A 20,846-nucleotide genomic window follows, 5' to 3' on the forward strand; every position below is an offset into this window, starting at 1 on the left:
CTTTACAGCTGCTTAAAGGAACGATTCACAACCTATCAAGTGTGTGTTAAAACAACAGTCAGGAGCCCAAATGAACATTGAAACCTGTTTTTCTTGCTGTAATCATTCCTCCTGTTTATACTGACCATTAGAAGATCCCTTCATAATGACCTTACAATGGAAGTGATGGGAGACAAAATCCACAGTCCTCTTTCTGTGCAAAAATGTATTTCAAAGTTTATCTGAAGCTAATATGAAGCTTCAGTGTCCAAATGAATCAAATCAAGTAGATATCTTTCAACGTTACAGTCTTTTTAGTGCCAAAGTTCCTCTTTTTGTTACTATACTTCCACCTGCAGCTCAACAGGGAAACACTGTTCGAGGAAACACAAAGTGGGAATGACTGTGTGGACACACTGTGGATTTTGGCCCTTTTTTTCCCTTCACAACATACTGAGGCGACACTAACATGTCAGTAAAAATAGTAAAGCAATTGAAATCAGTTTGACTGCTCTGCTTTAAGAAAGTAGAAGCTGCATCACAGACTTTCTTTGATGGCTTCCTGTAATATTTTGCACAGCGAGCTGCAGGACTTAATATAATATCTGTTCTGACAGTCAGTGTGGAAGCTTTAGACAGGAGTCTTTCTGAACCAACAGCACAACCTGAAAGTTCTACTTTACTCACAAGATGTAAAACACAAAATGACCACAAAGAGAAACAAACATCTAAAAACACAACATGACTGCTGTTGTGCCTGAAAGTACTGAGAATAATAAGGAAAGTTTGAACATCTACAGCTCCATGACAACATGAAGATGAAGATCAGGTCATTCTGCCAGAACAAGCAAGTAAGTGGACCTTGAGTTTCTGAGGAAGAGAAATAAAAAACAGTTTGATAACAGTGTGAATTAATTTATTGTGGCTTTATTACTTGTAAAATATGTTTTATCTGTAATCTATAATCTATAATCGGTGTGTAGCTCAGGTGTGTGACCTTTGGAGTGAGAGAGGAGATTACCTGCAGACTGAGAGTGAAACACACTCTCTCTTCACTCTCCACTGTTCATCAGTCAGATAACAGCTTTGTGGATCTGAGCTGTAAACTTTCCTTCTTGTGTTTTACTCCAGAAGCTGAAGGTGAGTAAAAGCGTTTTGTCTCAACACAGATTCATTTCATGTCTGAACTGGGATCTGTTTAACATTCGTGTCTAGTTTGATCCTTTTGTGATTCCTTGAAGTTGTACAAACTTTTCCAACAGAAACAGACCTCAGAGCAGCTTTTGGAGCTGTTGGAAGTTCATCCAGTCATTTACAGCAGCTGGACAATCATGTAAAACCACAGTCTTGTCTCTGAGTTTAAGGAAGAATTCTGTATCTGCCTCAACAAGAAGGAGAAACTATTATTTGGCATAAGAGCAAAATACACTGTGACCTTAGAATTAGAGGAAAGAATTAGAAAGTTCTTAACATTTTATGTAACTTTAATTTTTATTTTATTCATTAACCAGTGTTGGACAGTAACTAAGTACATTTACTTAAATATTGTACTTAAGTACAGTTTTGAGGTACTTATTTACTTGAGTATTTCCATGTGACGCTTACTTTCTACATTTCTACATTTCTACTCCACTACATTTATTTGACAGCTTTAGTTACTTTTCAGATGACGATTTGACACAATGGATAATAAAACAAGCTTTTAAAATACAACACATTGTTAAAGATGAAACCAGTGGTTTCCAACCTTTTTGGCTTTTGACGTCTTACAAAAAGCAGTGTGTAGTCGGGGTCACATTTCACATGTCTATGAGTTGTTAACAGCTCCACCAAATAGTGATTTTTCCCTCTAAACTTCTCACATGCTTTCATTTCAATAAATGTTCAAATGATCCAATATTTCAGCAAAAATCAAAGATTAGAGAAAAAGTCCAAAAAACTGAAAACAGATTTGTGTATCAGAACTTTGTTTTTTCTTCTTTATTTTCCTATTAATCTATAGATGCTGAGAACGGCCGTGCTTGCAATATTTCTTTTATGCCATTATCTCAAGATCACGAGTTATAATCAATTTGTTATCACAAGAAGACAAAAGGTTGTTTCCTCTTATTACTTATAATGTCTATCAGAGATCAGAAGAGCCATGCTACCATCTATCTATCTATCTATCTATCTATCTATCTATCTATCTATCTATCTATCTATCTATCTATCTATCGGCTCAAATAATTTTATTGGCATGAAAAAAAACACGTTGTTTCCAAAGCAGTTTGCATAAGATTCACGTATATACCCCATATTACATACACAGTGCATATTAAATAAACAAGTGTCACATATTCATGTTCTGTATTATACTGATGCAGTCCTTTCTTTGATTGCTATACAACACAGTAACAAGATAAATTAACCTGTTATCTTGAGATAACAAAATGATTAACTCATGATCTCAAGATAAAGACACTAAAAAAAAAATTGCAAGCATGGCCATACTCAGCTTCCATATTAATCATCTCATGATCCCTCAGATTTATCTGCTGACCCTTTGGAGGGGCCCGACCCAGAGGTTGGGAACCACTGGACTAAACTAGCTAACTGTATATAAAGTAGTGTAAACTAGCTCCACCTCCAGCAGCTACAACAGTAACATGCTGCTCTAACACTGATGCTTCACTATTAATAATCTAATGATGTCATATATAATAATATATCAGTCAGAGGGACCAAACCACTACTTTTACTGCAATACTTTAACTACATCAAGCTCATAATACTTATGTACTTTTACTGCAATACTTTAACTACATCAAGCTCATAATACTTATGTACTTTTACTGCAATACTTTAACTACATCAAGCTCATAATACTTATGTACTTTTACTGCAATACTTTAACTACATCAAGTTCATAATACTTATGTACTTTTACTGCAATACTTTAACTACATCAAGCTCATAATACTTATGTACTTTTACTGCAATACTTTAACTACATCAAGCTCATGATAGTTATGTACTTTTACTGCAATACTTTAACTACATCAAGCTCATAATACTTATGTACTTTTACTGCAATACTTTAACTACATCAAGCTCATAATACTTATGTACTTTTACTGCAATACTTTAACTACATCAAGTTCATAATACTTATGTACTTTTACTGCAATACTTTAACTACATCAAGCTCATAATACTTATATACTTTTACTGCCATACTTTAACTACATCAAGCTCATAATACTTATGTACTTTTACTGCAATACTTTAACTACATCAAGCTCATGATAGTTATGTACTTTTACTGCAATACTTTAACTACATCAAGCTCATAATACTTATGTACTTTTACTGCAATACTTTAACTACATCAAGCTCATAATACTTATGTACTTTTACTGCATTACTTTAACTACATCAAGCTCATAATACTTATGTACTTTTACTGTGGTAGGATTTTTCATGCAGGACTTTTATTTGTAATGGAGTATTTTTACATTGTTGTTTTGGTACTTTTACTGCAGTAAAGGATCTGAGTATTTCATGCCCCTCTGCATTAACTTGGCTCTGTAATGTTATTCTTTGTGAGGGTTAAAGGAGCAGAAAACGTACTCAATCAAGAGTTTTGAAACCTAAAATTGATTTATTTTTTTAATCAAAAACATTAGAAGATTAGTTGAGTCAGTTTCAATCTATTACAACTTGGTTAGAGGCAGATTTTTACTTTTATCATACTACCATGCTAGTCAGCTATCTTGCTAAGTTTAATTAGCAACAATTCATGTTATTATAAGTAACGTAAATTACTGTGACTAGTTTGGTGATGAAAGCTAAAATTTTCAATATGTATGTCCACAGTGGACTAAGGTATACAGCTCATACAGTGAAGAAGAGAACAGTGCAGCCATATTTGTAGTTCTGTTTCTGAAAGCTGGGCACAGTTTGTGAAAATAGCAATCAAAGATATTTTCATCCCAGGCAGATAGTTAATACAATCATAGAAATACTTTGAAAGATGCAAACTGCTGCCAGATAACAAGTAAAATTAAAGCTGAAAGCAGCGTTGAAGGGGCCTTCGAACCCTTGCGCACTTTGGGTGCGGTGCAGTCCAAGGGCTTCCGTCACAGGCATGTAGATGTCTCCAGACCTGGGCTGACAGGTCTGACTTTACAAACATGTAAAGTATGGTGTGACCAGAGCATGTACAATAAAGTTATAGCAACTTCCTCTGTCATGGCGAAACATCAAATCTCAACGGTGTGAGGATGAGAATTTTCTGCAGGGTGAGACATGTCTGTCTTTCTCACACCTGTGTCATCAAAATTAAGCAAGTTTTTGGCCCATTCACTTGAATTTAAAATCTGTCAGGTATCATGCCTCATATTGCAATAATTGAGCATTGAATATTTCATATATTTTATTTTATTTATGTCACTGTCACTCCATTTTTTCCCTTCCCCTCATAGGTCATCCCCACTACTGATTATACATATAAGACCTACAATTATTGTAAAATAAATGATAATAACCCCAAACTTCATACAAAGTTTGTATATAATGTACTGTAAGTATATAGACCTTTCTGCTATATCCTATAAAACTGAGCTACATTCAACTGTCACACCCATCGCCCGCCTTTCTTCTCTCCTTCTCCCTGTCAGATTGAGAGCAGGATTTCAGAGCAGTCTTCTAGTGGAAATATCTTCATAAATCCCATGACTTTGGCCAAATCTTACATTAAAAATCACATTTTAGTAGGAATTTTCATTGCAAATCCATTGATACAGGTTTGAAAGTGGTCAGACTTATAGTTTAGATGTCAGACACCTCAGTTTGGCACAAAGTTCATGCCCATAGATTGCCTCCCATTGGTTTACATTGTAAGGTGCGATGTGGCGCTCCAACTTTCGGGGCTTATAAAATCTAAACCATTCAAGTTATTACAAAGTTTTTAACAACTTTTGTTCAGCACAGAGTGATAAGTCACGTATTAAAGTTTGAAGCTGATACCATTAACAGCCTAGGAGGAGATAACGTTTGTTTGGGGTCCAAAATTGGCACAAAGTCATACTTTCATGGGTGTATTGTGGACTTCTTGTTGGATTTAGGTCAGGGGTGTCAGCGTATGATTTGTAGGTCTTAATGAGATGAATAATTGAGTTTTGGTTCGATCTTTCTACGACATTCCTACGGGCTGTGGCCACCATTTTTGATACATAGGTAGCGCTATCTAGCACATTTTGACACTTTGGGGGTTAATTTTTACATTTTATCAAATTTTTCACCAGGCCTGATTTGCGTGCCAAGTTTGGTGAGTTTTTGAGCATGTTTAGGGGGTCAAATTTAGGGTTGAAGTGGCGGAATAATAAAGAAAGAAGAAAAAGAAAGAAAGAAAGAAAGAAACAGAACAGATACAAGAGGGTCTTCGCCCCTTTGGGGCTCAGGCCCTAAAAACATTTGTATTTTCCCCATAAGGTTTGTGCTGAGACGCCTGAGTGACTGAGTCTCTGAGTATATGGAGGCAGTATAAACTTATCTTGTTACAACACAGTTCAACTAACGCCTAGTTAGGATCAAACTAACATTCAGCTGGTACAACAGGCTGCTAGTTCTTTGTGGAAAAGTCAAAGCTACAAGACTGTGTGGTAAAAAAAACATAAGGAGAGAAGACAACTACGACTCCCAAGATGCATTTCAGCAACAAACATCCAATCACAGAGCTTCAAATTCTGTGTCGCCCAAACTGAAACTAAAAATGACAAAACATTCAACAGTTCACTTTCTGACTCACACCTCTGCTGATTTTTTCTCCATGGCAGCTGAGGCTCATGGGTATTGTAGTATTTACAGTCAAACTGACCCAAAAAGAAAAGATTTCTCAAAAACAAATAATTCAAACTGATGGTCTGAACATTAACCTGTAGTGGGGTTACAGTAATCAGAGGACTCCTGTGTTTCTGTGTTGATGATCAGTGAGAGGATGATTAAAAGAAAAATGTGAAATTTTCTCTCCTGTGCTAACAGACAGTATGGCAGGCAAGAAGTCTGTGTGCTGTGGTTTTTCTGTTCTGGAGGTGATGCTGGGCATCCTCTTCATCCTCATGACGGCTGTGAGTGTGTCACTGATCACTCTGATGGTTACCTGGAAAGAAGACACAGGTCAGGACACATCTACACATTTACACATAGAACTGAATGCATAAAAACTTGAATATTTCTTCATCATGTTCTGATAAGTCTGGTCTATATTTTTCGTCTTGTTGACAAATCCCATGTGCATGTTGACGTATTGTTGGCTCTGCTAATGGGGTTTGTTAACAAGGAGAAAAATCTAGAACTTAAAATCCACAGAAAGTTAAGCTTTAATAGTTTCAAGTCTCTGCAGGTTGATTTTTCATAGAAATTAACTGAAAATAATGGCTGCCTGACAGGAAGAATAACAATATGAATACTGAACGATGATTTAGAAAGTGGTGATTTAGATAACAAGATGATTGATGATTTGTAATGGGAGCAGCAGTATAGTACTTTAAAATTGACAAGTACCATGTTTCTGTTGTCCTGTCAGGTCCGGAGTCGACCCTTCCTCCCAGTCCGGAGTCGACCCTTCCTCCCAGTCCGGAGCCAACCCTTCCTCCCAGTCCGGAGTCGACCCTTCCTCCCAGTCCGGAGCCTCAACACAAACCTTACCTGATCGGAGTGGGCCGAGCTGACTGCACCGGGCCGCCGGCTGAAATCCCTCTGGTCAGTAAAAACACACGCTCAACATTGACGTTGCCTACAGGGTCTCCCGCCTCCTGCTTCTTCCATGTTGTCCAAGTGGGAATTATAATAATCCCAGATGTCCATGTAGACCTAACCAGATCTGGCAACTGTTAAATTCTTTATTTTTCATTCATCACTGTTGCCTGATATCAAACAGAATTGCTCGCTCATCACACTCCATTTCTATCTTCAGTCTGACGTCGCCTCCAGTCTAATTGAAGGCCGTGGGGGAGGGGGATTCGATTTTCCCTGATCATTCACTAGAGACCAATGTATTCAACTGAATCTAACGTTATTTTAAGTCGACACATAGCCATGATGCATAGTCATGCCAACATACTGGTTTTGCTGGGGTTTTAAGAGTGGAGTGAAGCAAAGTAAAAACAAACTACGATGTTAGGCGATATTGAGAAGACATGCCATCTATGTAAAATAGCTTGATAGCAGCGTCTGTCTTGTCTATAGTGGTCACCATTGTTGTTAGTATTCCTCCTAGGTTCTGGCGCACAGCTTGTCCACGCTTGACAACAGCTTGACAATGGCATTAGTCTCCCTGCAGCGCTCATTGGACCGATCGCTTTTTAAACCGAGAAACCACTGTTTCATGTGATGATGCCAGACCAGAATCAGTCAACTCACTGCATTTGCAGATCTAATCCTGATTTCAAAGTGCACATTTCTGCAAGGGGCACCTTAACATTACTTTAGGTCCTGGGACTATATATGTTTTGGAGACCAGCATCCTGCTGGGGGGCTGGGACATTAACACACAGTAAATGAAGTGCACTCCTTATCAGTAAACTGAATATGAAACTGATCAATATAAAACAATATGTCAACAATAAGTCAAGACAAAGCTAGGTTATCAGCCAAGTAGGTCTGTGTGCACAGTGCAACACGAGAAGATCAGTCTTTTCAATTAAAAACCCGCAAACATCCCAAGCAAAGAACCAGTATAAAGAGAACATGTTGTTTTACCTTCAGAAGCACTTTCTTCTGGTCTTCTTCACCACAAACTTGTTGATTGCGTCTTTAAAATCCATGGACCAAAGAATGTCAAGCAGTCATGGAGTCTACTTTTAACAAAGAAAAGTTTAGAGAAAGATCGCTCTCCGCTTGTGTTGGTGACTGGAGCGTTAAGGAAAAGGTGTGAAGCTATGTCTGAATTAGGGAACATGGTCTGCAATATTCTTTGCCTCAAGAGTCTGAGCAGTTCAGCTTCTAAAGTGTTCATCTCATTGCACACAAACTCTTGAAATTGAATCACTATTGCCACAGGTAGCTTACTTTCCTACATCGTGTTTACTGTGGGTTCTTTTGTTTTGTTTTTTTAAGCTCATGTTTCGTGAGGCCCTGGTCCCTGGTCAGAGGCCTGAGGCCTAGGGCTTAAGCCTGTGCATTAATGCAACATTGGTTACTGCACAAGAGTCGACACTTTTCCATTGAAAGTGCTTCATTTTCCTTTTATAATACCCGTTTAATATACAGTATAATCAGTGGTGGCTGGTGAAATTTTTTTTGGGCAGAGGCACCACTGCTTAGCTCAACAAAAATTGCCAAGTCTTAAAGAAAGCGATACCACCAATGAGTGAATGTGAATTCTATGTGGGTTCATTATCAACAATATTAAAATATGAAGACCATCAAAGCCTCACAAAGCAATATATAACAAAAAGATATCATATGGCATATTCCAATAAGAAATGGCAGCTATTAACAGTGATAACGCTAACAAAGACTACACAAAGCTAGCTTTACAGGTTACAGGTGCAGTGGAGCTTTAGTTTAGTGGATCTGCAGAGAATCAAACTCCAAAGTCTGCAGCTGCAGCTGGATGGTTCCTGTGTGACTGGGCGTGTTTGGACTGATAATATTTATGGTTTCTGAGCAGAAATCTCTGATATGAAGTGTGATATACAGTCAGAGTCCATAAAGTCTCAGGTCAACCTGTGTGAGTGTGAATGAACTGCAGGTGCACAAGAATGTCAGTGTTTGTTTTAGCAACAGCTAGCATGCTGAAGCTGACACAGTAGACAGTTTTCATAGGGACTATTTCTTTAGTAGAAAGTAACTCTGGTGAAACAGAAGAAGAAATTCTCCAGATAAGAAACGTCAAACAGCCCAGTTTACTAGTGTCCAAGAACTGATCAAACAACAGTGTCATCAAAGACATATCACATGTTTGACTTGTGTCCATCCAATGACTGTCACCACTAATGTTTTCTTTTCAAATGATTACACCAAGCTCTGTATCTCTCTCTGTATCTGTGTGTGTGTGTGTGTGTGTGTGTGTGTGTGTGTGCGTGCGTGCGTGTGCGTAGATGGGTTATGCAAACCCTCAGCAGACGGCTGCAGGCATACACACTCGCCTGTACAGCCGAGCCTTCATTATTGATGACGGAAGGCGGAGAGTCGTGTTCGTCACCGCAGACGTAGGAATGATATCACAGAGGCTGCGCCTGGAGGTGGATTACACACACACACACACACACACACACACACACACACACACACACACACACACACACGTACACATGCAAACACACACACACACAAATAGTCATAGAAGTATTTAACTAAAAGTAGCAATACTACATTGTAAACATAGTGCATTAAAAGTAAAAGTCCTGCATTATTGCAATATTACCTGAAAAGTATTTATAATAAAAGTAATCTCATATTATTATATTTTTGGAGTAACTTATAATTATTGATAATCCTTTAACATTTTAACATGTATGTTGAATTTTCGTCTAGTTTAGCCAGTTTTATTGGGCCAGTTACTCACCTCACAACACATCATCAAACATATAAACTGATTAATGAATGAATTAAAACTCGTTAATTTAGAAATATGCACCATAGAAGTACAATATTACTAATATTGTTGTTTTTGTTTTCTATGTGTGTGTGTGTGTGTGTGTGTGTGTGTGTGTGTGTGTGTGTGCGTGTGTGTGTGCGTGTGTGTGTGCGTGTGTGTGTGTGTGTGTGTGTGTGCAGGTTCTGCAGGCGTTGCAGGTGAAATATGGGAATCAGTACCGTCAGGATAACGTCGTTCTGAGCGGGACACACACACACTCTGGACCGGCTGGATATTTCCAGTACACACTGTTCATGATCACCAGCAAAGGTTACATCAAAGCGTCCATTGAGCCGCTGGTCGACGCCATCGTCAAGGTGTGTGTGTGCCGCCGACCACGAATCACTGTCACAGGTTCAAAAAGGCAAACATATGTTTTTAAACCACCTATATTTGGATTTCTCTCACTAAGTGAACTCCCCGTGTATACTGCATAGTATTTAGTATAATATTGTTTAATTGTATTTTTAGATTCCTGCACTGCACGATGCGTTTGTAACTTTGTTGAACGAGAATCAAAAACAACTTTTAACACATTATGTGATAAAATGTAGAGTCAGGATACTTATTTAATGTTAGTTGTGTAGTTTTGTTTCCAGGGTGTAGACATAGCCTGACGTACAATGAAACTGAATGCATGAATGTACATCCTGAATGTAGACAGACTCCACCGACATGAAGCTGTATTTACAAATGTGACGTACAAACACGTTTTCCAAAGTTTAGACATAGCTTGTCACAACATTGCATCATACTCTCTGAATGTAAACCTTTGTTTCCAGAGTGTAGACATAGCCCATCGTAACATGAAGCCAGGCCGGATTTACAGGAACAGAGGAGAGCTGGACGACAGCAGCCTGAACAGAAGTCCTCACTCCTACCTGAAGAACCCCGAGGACGAGAGAGACAGGTGAGAGACAGAGAGAGAGAGAGAGAGACAGGTGAGAGAGAGAGAGAGAGAGAGAGACAGGTGAGAGAGAGAGAGAGAGAGAGAGACAGGTGAGAGAGAGAGGGAGAGAGAGCGAATGTATTGAATCGATGTATATGATGTAAATGTTTTCATGCACTTGTGTTTATTTTCTATTGAACTCATTACTGTCATTGATTATTTATCATCAGGTTCATTAATGTTTGCTTTATTGTCACTTTTTTATTTTTTCTCATACTTTTGCAACACTGGATGAATGTTAATAAAACACTTTGAACTTGAGAGAAGATGAGAGAGAAGAAGAAGTAGAAATGTTGATGAAAAATCACGCCGTAGTATTTCTTCCCACATGTAAATGACTAATAATAATTATTGATTAGTAATGATGCTATTGTTGTTATTGATCTCTGCAGGTATAAGCAGAACACAGACAAGCAGGTTTTAGTGCTGAAGTTCACTGATCTGGACGGAGACGGGATCGGTATGCTCAGGTAAAAACACACAGCACTCTCCCCTCATAATAATAATAATAATAATAATAATAATAATAATAATAATAATAGTGTAATAATAGTGGGTATTTTTGACTCCGCCCCTCCTGTCAGCTGGTTCGCCGTCCACGCCGTCAGCATGAACTACACCAACCGCATGGTGAGCAGCGACAACATGGGCTACGCCTCCTACCTGATGGAGCAGGACAAGAACCCCGGAGCTCTACCTGGACAGGTGACATGATGAGGTCATTCTGCACTGGTCCCGCATGTAAAGCGTGTTCACTGGAGATTGAAAAACTATATCAATTATTGACCCAGTGATTCCCAAAAGGTGCTACAGGTGGATGTAAAGACTATGTGAATATGTGAGAATCAGGGCTATTCTTAAAAAAAAACATATATCAAGTTTGACAGAAAAGTGTTTTCAAGTAAAAAGTCATAATATTGCAAAAAGGTTGAAATATTATTATATCAAGAAAAAGGTCTTAATATTGGGAAAAGTCCTAATACAAGAAAAAAGTAGCAACATTACAAGAGAAAGTAATAATATTATGAGAAAAGTTGTATCATTTCAAGAGAAAATATTACAATAAAACGTAATATTATAAGAAGATCTTGATATTTTGGGAAAAAAAAGGTAGGAGATACAAGAAAAAGTATTTATATTACAACAAAAAGTCATAATATAATGAGAAAAAAGCTGTGATATTATGAGAAAAAGTCTTAATATTACATAAATAGATGCAACAATACAATAAAAAGTAATATTATTTATTATCTTAAAAATATATATATATAAAATATAAAATATATATATATATATCAAAGATTTGGAGAATGAAGTTGAAAGAGTTTGACAAAAAAAAGTAATTTCAAGTAAACAGTCAATATTACAAAGAGGTTGAAATATTACAAAATTAGGGCAAAAAAAAAAAATTTCAAGAAAAAGGTCTTAATATTAGGAGAAAGGTAGAAATATTTGAAAAAAATACAAGAAAAAGTTTTAATAACAGAAAAAGTAGCAACATTTCAAGATAAAATATTACAATGAAATGTAATATTATAAGAAGATCTTGATATTTTGAAAGAAGTCTTAATATCACAGAATGTGTGTGTGTTGTGCATCAGGGAGGCTTCGTTGCTGGTTTCTCCTCCAGTAACCTTGGTGATGTCAGTCCGAACACTAGAGGACCTCACTGTGCGAACAGCGGACTGCCCTGTGACTACCTGAACAGCTCCTGTCCTGTCGGAGGGGTAAAAACACACAAACACACGTTAATACTACAACAGTCTGGTTCCCTGCACAGCTCAACACTGAGTCCACATGTTGAACTTTAACACACAGCAGCTCATTTTACACACAAACACAACAACGCATGTGTCAATCAGACACGCTGAGATAAAAACACAACAACAGGCATCCACAGAGTTTTGTTGCTGGTTCGTGTTTGAGTGAGAAAAGACGTTTGAAGGTTGTCGTCAGTAAACCGTCTGTTTCTGTCAGACTAAAATGTGTCAGGCGTCCGGACCCGGTGACGACATGTTTGACAGCACGAGAATCATCGGACACAACATCTACAGGAAGGCTAAGGTGCCTGTCTGTCTGTCTGTCTGTCTGTCTGTCTGTCTGCCTGCCTGCCTGTCTGTCTGTCTGCCTGTCTGTCTGTCTGCCTGTCTGTTTTTTATTTGAAGGTTACATTAAACAGATAAACACGCTGTCTCCAACATGTCGCTGCCTCCTGTAGGAGCTGTATGCCGGCGCGGTGGAGGAGGTGACTGGTTTCCTTCACTCTGCTCATCAGTGGGTCAACATGACAGATGTTACTGTTCAGATCAACAGCACACACACGGTCAGCAAAACACACACAGAACACACACATTCAACAAATAACAGACACACAGAAATCATGTCAACTAATATTACAAAGTGAGTTTAGTTCCACTCAGCAACACAAGACTACAGAGCAGGAAGTTATTTCCTGTTTCTCTCAGCTCATCCTGCATATTTTACTTTACTTTTAATGTTTCTCGGCATCTCCAGTCAAGTGTGATGTGACCAAAGCTGACAGTTATTAACTGTTATATAATCTGTTTACAAAAACAATTTTGTCAAATGATTTTTAAAGTTTTACCAAAAATCTCCCACTGATTTTCCATAATTCATTGATCTGTTTGTTGAGCTGATTATCAAGAGATTTAAAGGACATTCTGCACATTTCCAGCCTCTATATTTATATTCTGGGGCTCTACTGGAATAAAAACTCCTTATTTATCTTCTACTGGTCCTTTATGCAGCCCCTCAGTTCAGCCTCTGTCTGAAACAGGCTGTTTTAGCTCCTGTCTCTTTAAGCCCCGCCTCCTGATGAGCCCACTCTGTTCTGATTGGTCAGCTTTCAGGAAGCTTCCTCCGGCTCCGGAGGCTACGTAAACAAACTATAGTAGCAGGATTTCACTTCTTTTTCTCCTTCTTTACTCCAAATGTCAACTTCTCAGATCCGTCCGTACATGTTGGAGCTGAATCAGATCTTAGCAACCACATTAGAAACAACCTTAGCAACCAAGGCTACAGTACAGCCAGCCATTTATGAGCATGTGCAACGAGCCAAAAGTCAAAAGTCAGTAGGTTGAAGCCTTGACTTTTGACTTACAGGCAGCATTTCTACATACGTTCGTGAACATGTTTAACATCCGACATCAGAGCAGGATATATACAGAAAATTGCAAAAAATGTTCCCTTTAACTCAGTTTTCTTCACATACAGGATTAAAACACGCCTGCAGATCCAAAAGTGTCTTCTCTCCAACCCTGTATTCAAAGTTTTAGAGCAGAAAACACTTTCACCTGGGCAACAGGCGTCAAAACAGCCCAACATCAGATCTTACTGAGCTTCTTAGTAAATACAATGTTATATTTTTAAAATGTGGTGACGCAAAAGTGGCCCGGACAGTGATTTGCAACAGGCTGAGTAAATATTCCACTTGGTGTTTGTTGAAGTTGCGGGTTGTAGCTGAGAGTATTTAAATATCCTGAACTTTGAGATTCAGCTACTGAACAGACAAAACCTTTTTCACAGATATATATATATATATATATATATATATATATATATATATATATATATATATATATATATACATATATATATATATATACATGTGTGTGTTTGTGTGTTTTAGGTCAGCACTTGTAAACCAGCTCTGGGTCACAGCTTTGCAGCAGGAACGACAGACGGAGGAGGAGACCTCAACTTCACTCAGGGTGATTCTGCTGTTATTCTACTCTGAACGGTTTCAGTCTGCTTCAAACAAACGAGTTCTCCTCGAAAACACGTTCACGGTGCTGCAGTGGTTTGTTCACATGAAAAAAAGACAGAAGTGGCTGTGCGAAGAATGAAAAAAGAATTTAATAGATAGAATACTTTATTAAGTTATAGCAGCCAAATCACATAAAGCACAAAACAAAGAGAAAGATAAAAAACAAATAAAGCAAAGCTCAAACTGAAACCCTGATTCTGCTGTTTTTTTGCTGTTTTACTGAGATAAAAGTGTCTCTCTCTCTCTCTCTCTCTCTCTCTCTCTCTCTCTCTTTGTGTAGGCGCCGTCGTAGGCGACCCGTTCTGGGACGGGATCAGAGACGCTCTCCTGGGCGAGCCGTCCAATCAGACGCAGGAATGTCACCGACCCAAACCCATCTTGTTCAGTACTGGAGAGGTGAAGAAGAAGAAGCAGAGATACAATCAGAGCACGTCAGATACATTTTGAAAAAAAATTGCAAAATAAAACTGAATGAATGTGTGTGTGTGTGTGTGTGTGTGTGTGTGTGTGTGTGTGTGTGTGCAGATGAACTGGCCTCTGCCCTGGCACCCTCAGGTTGTTGACGTTCAGATCATCACAATCGGCTCCATAGCTGTCATCGCAGTTCCTGGAGAAATGACGTAACAACATTTTACTACCACTACTAAAAATAGTACTGATGATTATACAGCTGATAGTACTCCTCATAATACTACTGATAGAGAATCATCAGTGACTCTGCAGCTCCTCTCGGCTTGAGGGAGCTTTATAGTGAGTTTCAGCTTGTTGTTTATCTGTCCGGCTGCAGCTTTACTGTTCTGGTTCACTCTCAGCGTCTCATAGCGTCGTTTCAGAGACAAAGCTGTAAAAAGCCGCTGAACACTACCTGCTAACAGTTAGCTGTAGACTAGCTGGTGAACATAGTGGAGCATTTAGCAGATAAAGAGCCAGATATTTCCCTCAGGAGCTGGTGGAGAACAAAAACAGAGCTAAAAGAGAGAGAATATTGGACAGAAACACGACTCTGTTTGCTAACAAGATCAACATATCAACTTAAAAGCTGATGATATGTCAGAGATGAGTTCACTGCCTGACATCAGTTAATACAGGTTTAATAATACTGATAACAGTAGAATTAATATTACTGATGATACTTCTGACTACATGACTCGATCCTGACGTTGTGGCTTTATTCTGTGTGTTTTAACAGCACCATGTCAGGGAGGAGGTTAAGAGAAGCTGTCAAACAGGTGAGATGAACACAAACATCATCGCACTTTAACAACTGCAACAAGTCATGTGATAATACTGTGTGTGTGTGTGTGTGTGTGTGTGTGTGTGTGTGTGTGTGTGTGTGTGTGTTAGGAGCTGGAGTCAGAGGGGATGTTCAGGGACTCCGAGGTGGTGATCGCTGGTCTGAGTAACGTGTACACACACTACATCACCACCTATGAGGAGTACCAGGTACACACACATCATCATCATCATTATAAAAGATGAATATCTGATTCTTTGATTAAAAAAAGTCAAAGGTACAAGCCAGAGCATAAACCTGTACTGTGATTACATTACCAGCAGAGGAAAATGTAACTGCAACGTTAAATGAAACGTTATGTGGGGACAGAGATAAGTTGTGTTTAGCCTAGCTTAGCACAAACACCGGCAGCAGGAGGAAACTGTTAGTTTGTGTCTGTGCTGACGGTGAGTTGCGATCTGTGTTTTTTCAGCTTCAGCGGTATGAAGGAGCCTCCACCATCTACGGTCCGCACACGCTCAGTGCTTACCTGCAGAAGTACCGAGGTCTGGCCAGAGCCATCGCACAGGTGTGACTGGGTGGATAACACCTTAAATAATTAATGTAAACATAAACTGAAGACATGAGTGGCCCTTATGCTTTGCAATGAATCCATTTGTTGTTTGTTTGTTGTTTTTTATTTTAGTTGTTTTACCGGTATTCAGGTGATGGTACTCTGACTGTGTTCAGACAGAAAATTAGGTGAATTTTACAGAAAAACAAATGTACTTCCTATATTTCAGAGGGAAATATTGTACTTTCTACTCCACTACATTTATTTGACAGCTTTAGTTACTTTTCAGATGAAGATTTGACACAATGGATAATATAACAAGCTTTTAAAATACAACACATTGTTAAAGATGAAACCAGTGGTTTCCAACCTTTTTGGCTTTTGACGTCTTACAAAAAGCAGTGTGTAGTCGGGGTCACATGTCAGCATTCATTTCATCTATTAGTCAGGAACTTTTTTGTCCCAAGTTGTGGAAAATAACCTTTGGCTTCGCCACATAGTGTGAAAGAACAATAAAAAACAGTACGATGATGAGGACAAGCAGCAACGACACACATCAAGTAACATCATTTAAAACACATAAATTAAGTAAAAATACAGTATGATAAAATAAAATGGGAGAGGGGGAATTGTGAAATTCAGAGTTGGTGACGCATTTAGCATCCTAACTGCATTTGCAAGAAAAACCTGCTGTGCTGAACACGTTTTTGGTCGTACTGTCTGATGTCTGTAGCACCTCCCTGAGGGTAAAAGAGTGGGAAGGATCACTAACGATCCAGGGAGCTTTACCCGTTATACTCAGTTCATTTTTCTCACTTCTGGGGTTTCACTATCATTTGCAGTGACATTTACTATTCTCTGCAGTTTCAGTTTATTTCTTACATTTAGATTTCTCTACTACATGATCATATTGAAGAATAAAATCTTTTACGCTGTCAGTACATTGACCGTTCGGGGTGAACCAACACGGAATGAAACAAGCTGAAAATTAGTTTTGCTTTCTGTCTGATCATACGTTGATACCCAGTTCAAGCACTCTCTGTACCTGCTCAACCTTTGCAGTGTTGCAACGTCACAGGATTTCCACATCATTAGTTTTTCTACCATTTTAACCCCCAGCGAGATCCGGATTTCCTTCAGCTGAAGTTACAATAACAAAATGATCATCACAGTGTCATTTAAATGTAATAACTGTGTTTGTGTTTTTTCAGGACAGAGTGTCGGAGCTTCCGGTCGGCCCTCCGCCTCCTTTCTTTCAGAATAATCTCTTCAATCTGCTTCCTGCAGCGTCTGTTGACAGAAAACCAGCAAACAGAAGCTTTGGAGACATCCTAAAGCAGGTTTACCCCATCTACAGACAGGTAGGATGCATACATTCACACTCTCACACCTGTTCCACTGATAACACTCGGCTCTGTGGCGTCCCTCAGGGCTCAGTACTTGGACCACTTTTTTTTTCAGATGCTGCTCTTTGGTCATTTTCTCTGTCAGTTTGAATCTACTCTTGTCATGTTATGCTGATGACACCCAGCTGTATTTTTCACAACAGGAAGATTTAGGAAATCCTCTTTGTCTGTCTTTATCAGACAAATGCATCTTAACTATATGTATGTCAACAGTATGTTGACATACATACAGTAAATAAAAGTATTTTAATGTGTTTTTGTATATTTTTCAGGGTGATGTTGTCTCCGTCACGTTTGTAGCAGGAAACCCCCGACACTCTGGAGACATCGTAAGACCAAAAACTGCTTTTCTTTCTTGTTTCTTTGTTCTCATTATATTCTTGTATATTTTTCTGTAGTGTCTTTTTTTTACTTTCTTTCCTCTCTGACCTCATCTATTTTCTCACCTCTTGCAGAGAGATAAGACTTTTGTTACCGTGGAGATTTACGACAACAGAACAGACACCTGGGAAGTCGTCCACACTGATGCATCATGGGAGACCAGGTGTGTGTACTATATGTGGAGGTGCTGATGCTGCAAAGTACTACAACACTGTAAATAACACATGAAAAAAATCTGATGACGCAAAAAATCTTTACAAGAATCAAAAAAAAGGAGCAACAACATTTTTTTGTTTGTGTTTGACAGAATTCAAGTAATTTCAAAGTTTTTAGAAAATCCAGATTTGCTCCCTACAGGAACTTTGCCGCTCTATAATAGCGCCACCTAATTTCCTCCTTTTTCCTGTCATAATTACTGCGTCCACTAGAGGGCAGCAAAATAGCAGTTGCTCTGATGTTAATAAGAAGCATCTTCATTCAGTAATTATTGTCTCTGTCAGCAATGTTATCTGATGTTGCACATTTATGGACTAAATTCATCTACAATCCACTGAGAATCAGACAAGAAGCAGCAACAAAATCTGAAAAATCGCAGTCAGAACGAGCATATTTATAAAAAGCTAAGCTAACGTAGTGTAATGTGATGTTAACTTTAGCTTAACATTACTTTGAGTTAGCAATCTTTTGTGTAAAGGGTCAGAATGAGTGCAGGATTAATGTTGTAAATCCTCCAGATGTTTGCTAAAACGTTAAAACAGTGTTAATGTTTAAGCTGCATTTTAGCTCAAGTTACACCCAGACAGTGAGCAATAGTGAACACAGCTTCTGAACAATCACAGACTAAAAGTAAGAGAGAGCCGAAGTCATGACATCACTTCATGTCTAGCTCCTGTAACTCAACCATAGACTGTAAAAAACATGGATGTAGCCACCATGACATCACCCACTGGTTTCTTAAGAGCAGTTTTGAAGCTCAAAGTGGGCGGCTCCGATCATCGCCATCTTGGCAGTGCCTGGCTCCGCCTCACTCCCAGTTAATCCTAAATGGGCAAAGAGGTGGAGCTGAGGCGGGCCAAATGAATGAGTAATAAAAAAATTCATCCACCATACAGGGAAATATAACTGTTTTTTGTACCAGGTTGTAAACATGTTTATTTCTGCTGTAAAGTTGGGCATTTTCAGCGTCAAGTGGCCATTCAAGGAACTGCAGTTTTTGGCACTTGCATTGGCTTCATTTTTCAGCCCTGGAGGTTGCTGCTTGAACTCAACACAATCGTTTCTTTCATCAGCTTTTGTGAAAAAAGCCAGCGTGTTCCTGGAGTTTTCTCTCCATATTCTCAGAGCGTTCAGCTCCACTACAGCAGCTGCTGTCAGACATTTAAACCTTTGTGAATTTAACAAAGTCAAACAAGAATCAAAACACTACAGCTCCCGTTAAAAGAACTGCACCAGTAGCTTGGGTACTTACATCACCATCCACATCCATAAACCTCCTCTGTGCTTTCTCTTGCAGTCGTTGTCGCTGTTTGCAGCTGTAATCTGAGCTGTGTAAAGACTTCTATCTGATCTGCTGTTATTACAGACATGTCTGAACTCGCCGCCACTTGCTCATGGACTCGTTTCCTCTGTCGGGCACGTGCCAACAAACCTGTAGGACTTATGGCAGAGGATGTTCAATAAAGGCACCTAAAAACATAAATATTGAATAAACAACAATATAAGATGGTTTTTAATGAGGTTTTCCTTCTTCTGGAGCAGAAACTGGAAGTATATTTTTATCAAAAGGCCCCAAAAAAATGTAAATCAGGCCTCTGCTGGGAATGACCTTTAATGTGTCTTACTGCAGGTTTCACTGGCTGAAGGGTGCGAACCGGCAGAGTAACGCGACGGTCGAGTGGCACATTCCTCCGCTGACACCCAGCGGCTCCTACAGGATCAAACACTTCGGACACTACAAGCAGATGAAGGGCCTGCGACCCGTCATCACGCCGTACGAAGGCACGTCAGACGTCTTCAGAGTCACCGCCAGCTTTTACTATCAGTGACGTCACTCATCCCCCTGATCATTGAGGTGCAGGAATATAAAGATCCAAGACTTTCTGTAACAACTCCGGAGTGTTTTCATGACCTGAAACAGTTTGTCCAGCTGAAAATCAACTTTCAGTATTCTGACAGAAATGAAACGTTTGGTTTTAAGGCAAAACATATAAAACTTAAATCTCATTATCAATTCTACACGCAAAAGAGCATCAGGGTCACATGAAAGACTGATTTAATAATCCAAAAAACCAAGAAATGTTTTTTCTAACATGGCATTTATCCTCATCTGTGCCTCCAAAAAAACGTTTGAGTTTCCAGTAATGTGTCTGAATTTATTTGAGAAAACAAACCAGGAAGAAATATTGTGTCTTATGAGTGAGTAGAAATAACCTTTGAGATTATTCCCGCTGTCTATGAAGAGGTTTGATGTTACTCATTATTGTATTTAATTATGTACAGAACTACACAGATGAAATGTATTACTTAATGATACTTAATTTAATTACTTAATTATATAATTTAATTCACAATTTCTGTTGAATTCGATTCAAATCCAATTATTCACCAGAATATATTTTATATTTGATCATGAGTGTAATATGCCATCAATAATCAATAGATGTAAGATATATAGATATATATATAATGTGTGTATGAGAAAACAAAAAAACATTTCAGGTAAATTGTAATAATTGTCAATAAAAATGGAGTCAGCGTTTCTGTTTCTTCACATCTATTTTTTGTTTTGGGGGTTTTTCAGGATGATTTCTTTCAGAATACCAACAAATCAATGAGAACAGAGTTCAGTTTCCAGATCATTTCACTATAGAACAAGACCCTTAAAATACCATGAATTCTTCATTTGCCTCTGAAAACACTGTTGACACCTTAA

General features: G+C 38.6%; 1 protein-coding gene across 1 annotated transcript; it reads left to right on the top strand.

The window, feature by feature from the left end:
- Nucleotides 1-1,023: 1,023 nt before the first annotated feature.
- On the top strand, nt 1,024-20,633 carry asah2 (N-acylsphingosine amidohydrolase 2). The gene is made up of 21 exons (XM_067577308.1): nt 1,024-1,119; nt 6,004-6,138; nt 6,548-6,723; nt 9,066-9,209; nt 9,745-9,921; nt 10,387-10,514; nt 10,946-11,023; nt 11,138-11,258; nt 12,155-12,280; nt 12,531-12,617; nt 12,772-12,876; nt 14,203-14,284; nt 14,621-14,736; nt 14,866-14,960; nt 15,530-15,569; nt 15,685-15,783; nt 16,047-16,142; nt 17,339-17,488; nt 17,806-17,862; nt 17,989-18,077; nt 19,761-20,633. Exons 2-21 carry the CDS (start codon nt 6,009-6,011, stop codon nt 19,957-19,959), a joined length of 2,295 nt encoding a protein of 764 aa, XP_067433409.1. The 5' UTR covers nt 1,024-1,119; nt 6,004-6,008; the 3' UTR covers nt 19,960-20,633.
- The last annotated feature ends 213 nt before the right edge of the window (nt 20,634-20,846 follow it).

The sequence above is a fragment of the Thunnus thynnus genome, chromosome 20 (assembly GCF_963924715.1).
Source record: "Thunnus thynnus chromosome 20, fThuThy2.1, whole genome shotgun sequence".
NCBI lineage: Eukaryota > Metazoa > Chordata > Actinopteri > Scombriformes > Scombridae > Thunnus > Thunnus thynnus.

What these genes read in the sequence shown, in the direction of transcription:
- asah2 (XM_067577308.1), top strand. Translation starts at nt 6,009, where the DNA reads ATGGCAGGCAAGAAGTCTGTGTGCTGTGGTTTTTCTGTTCTGGAGGTG. An exon ending in TCTTGTTCAGTACTGGAGAG is followed by an intron (nt 14,737 to 14,865) that starts GTGAAGAAGAAG and finishes GTGTGTGTGCAG; the next exon opens with ATGAACTGGCCTCTGCCCTG. An exon ending in GCAGTTCCTGGAGAAATGAC is followed by an intron (nt 14,961 to 15,529) that starts GTAACAACATTT and finishes GTGTTTTAACAG; the next exon opens with CACCATGTCAGGGAGGAGGT.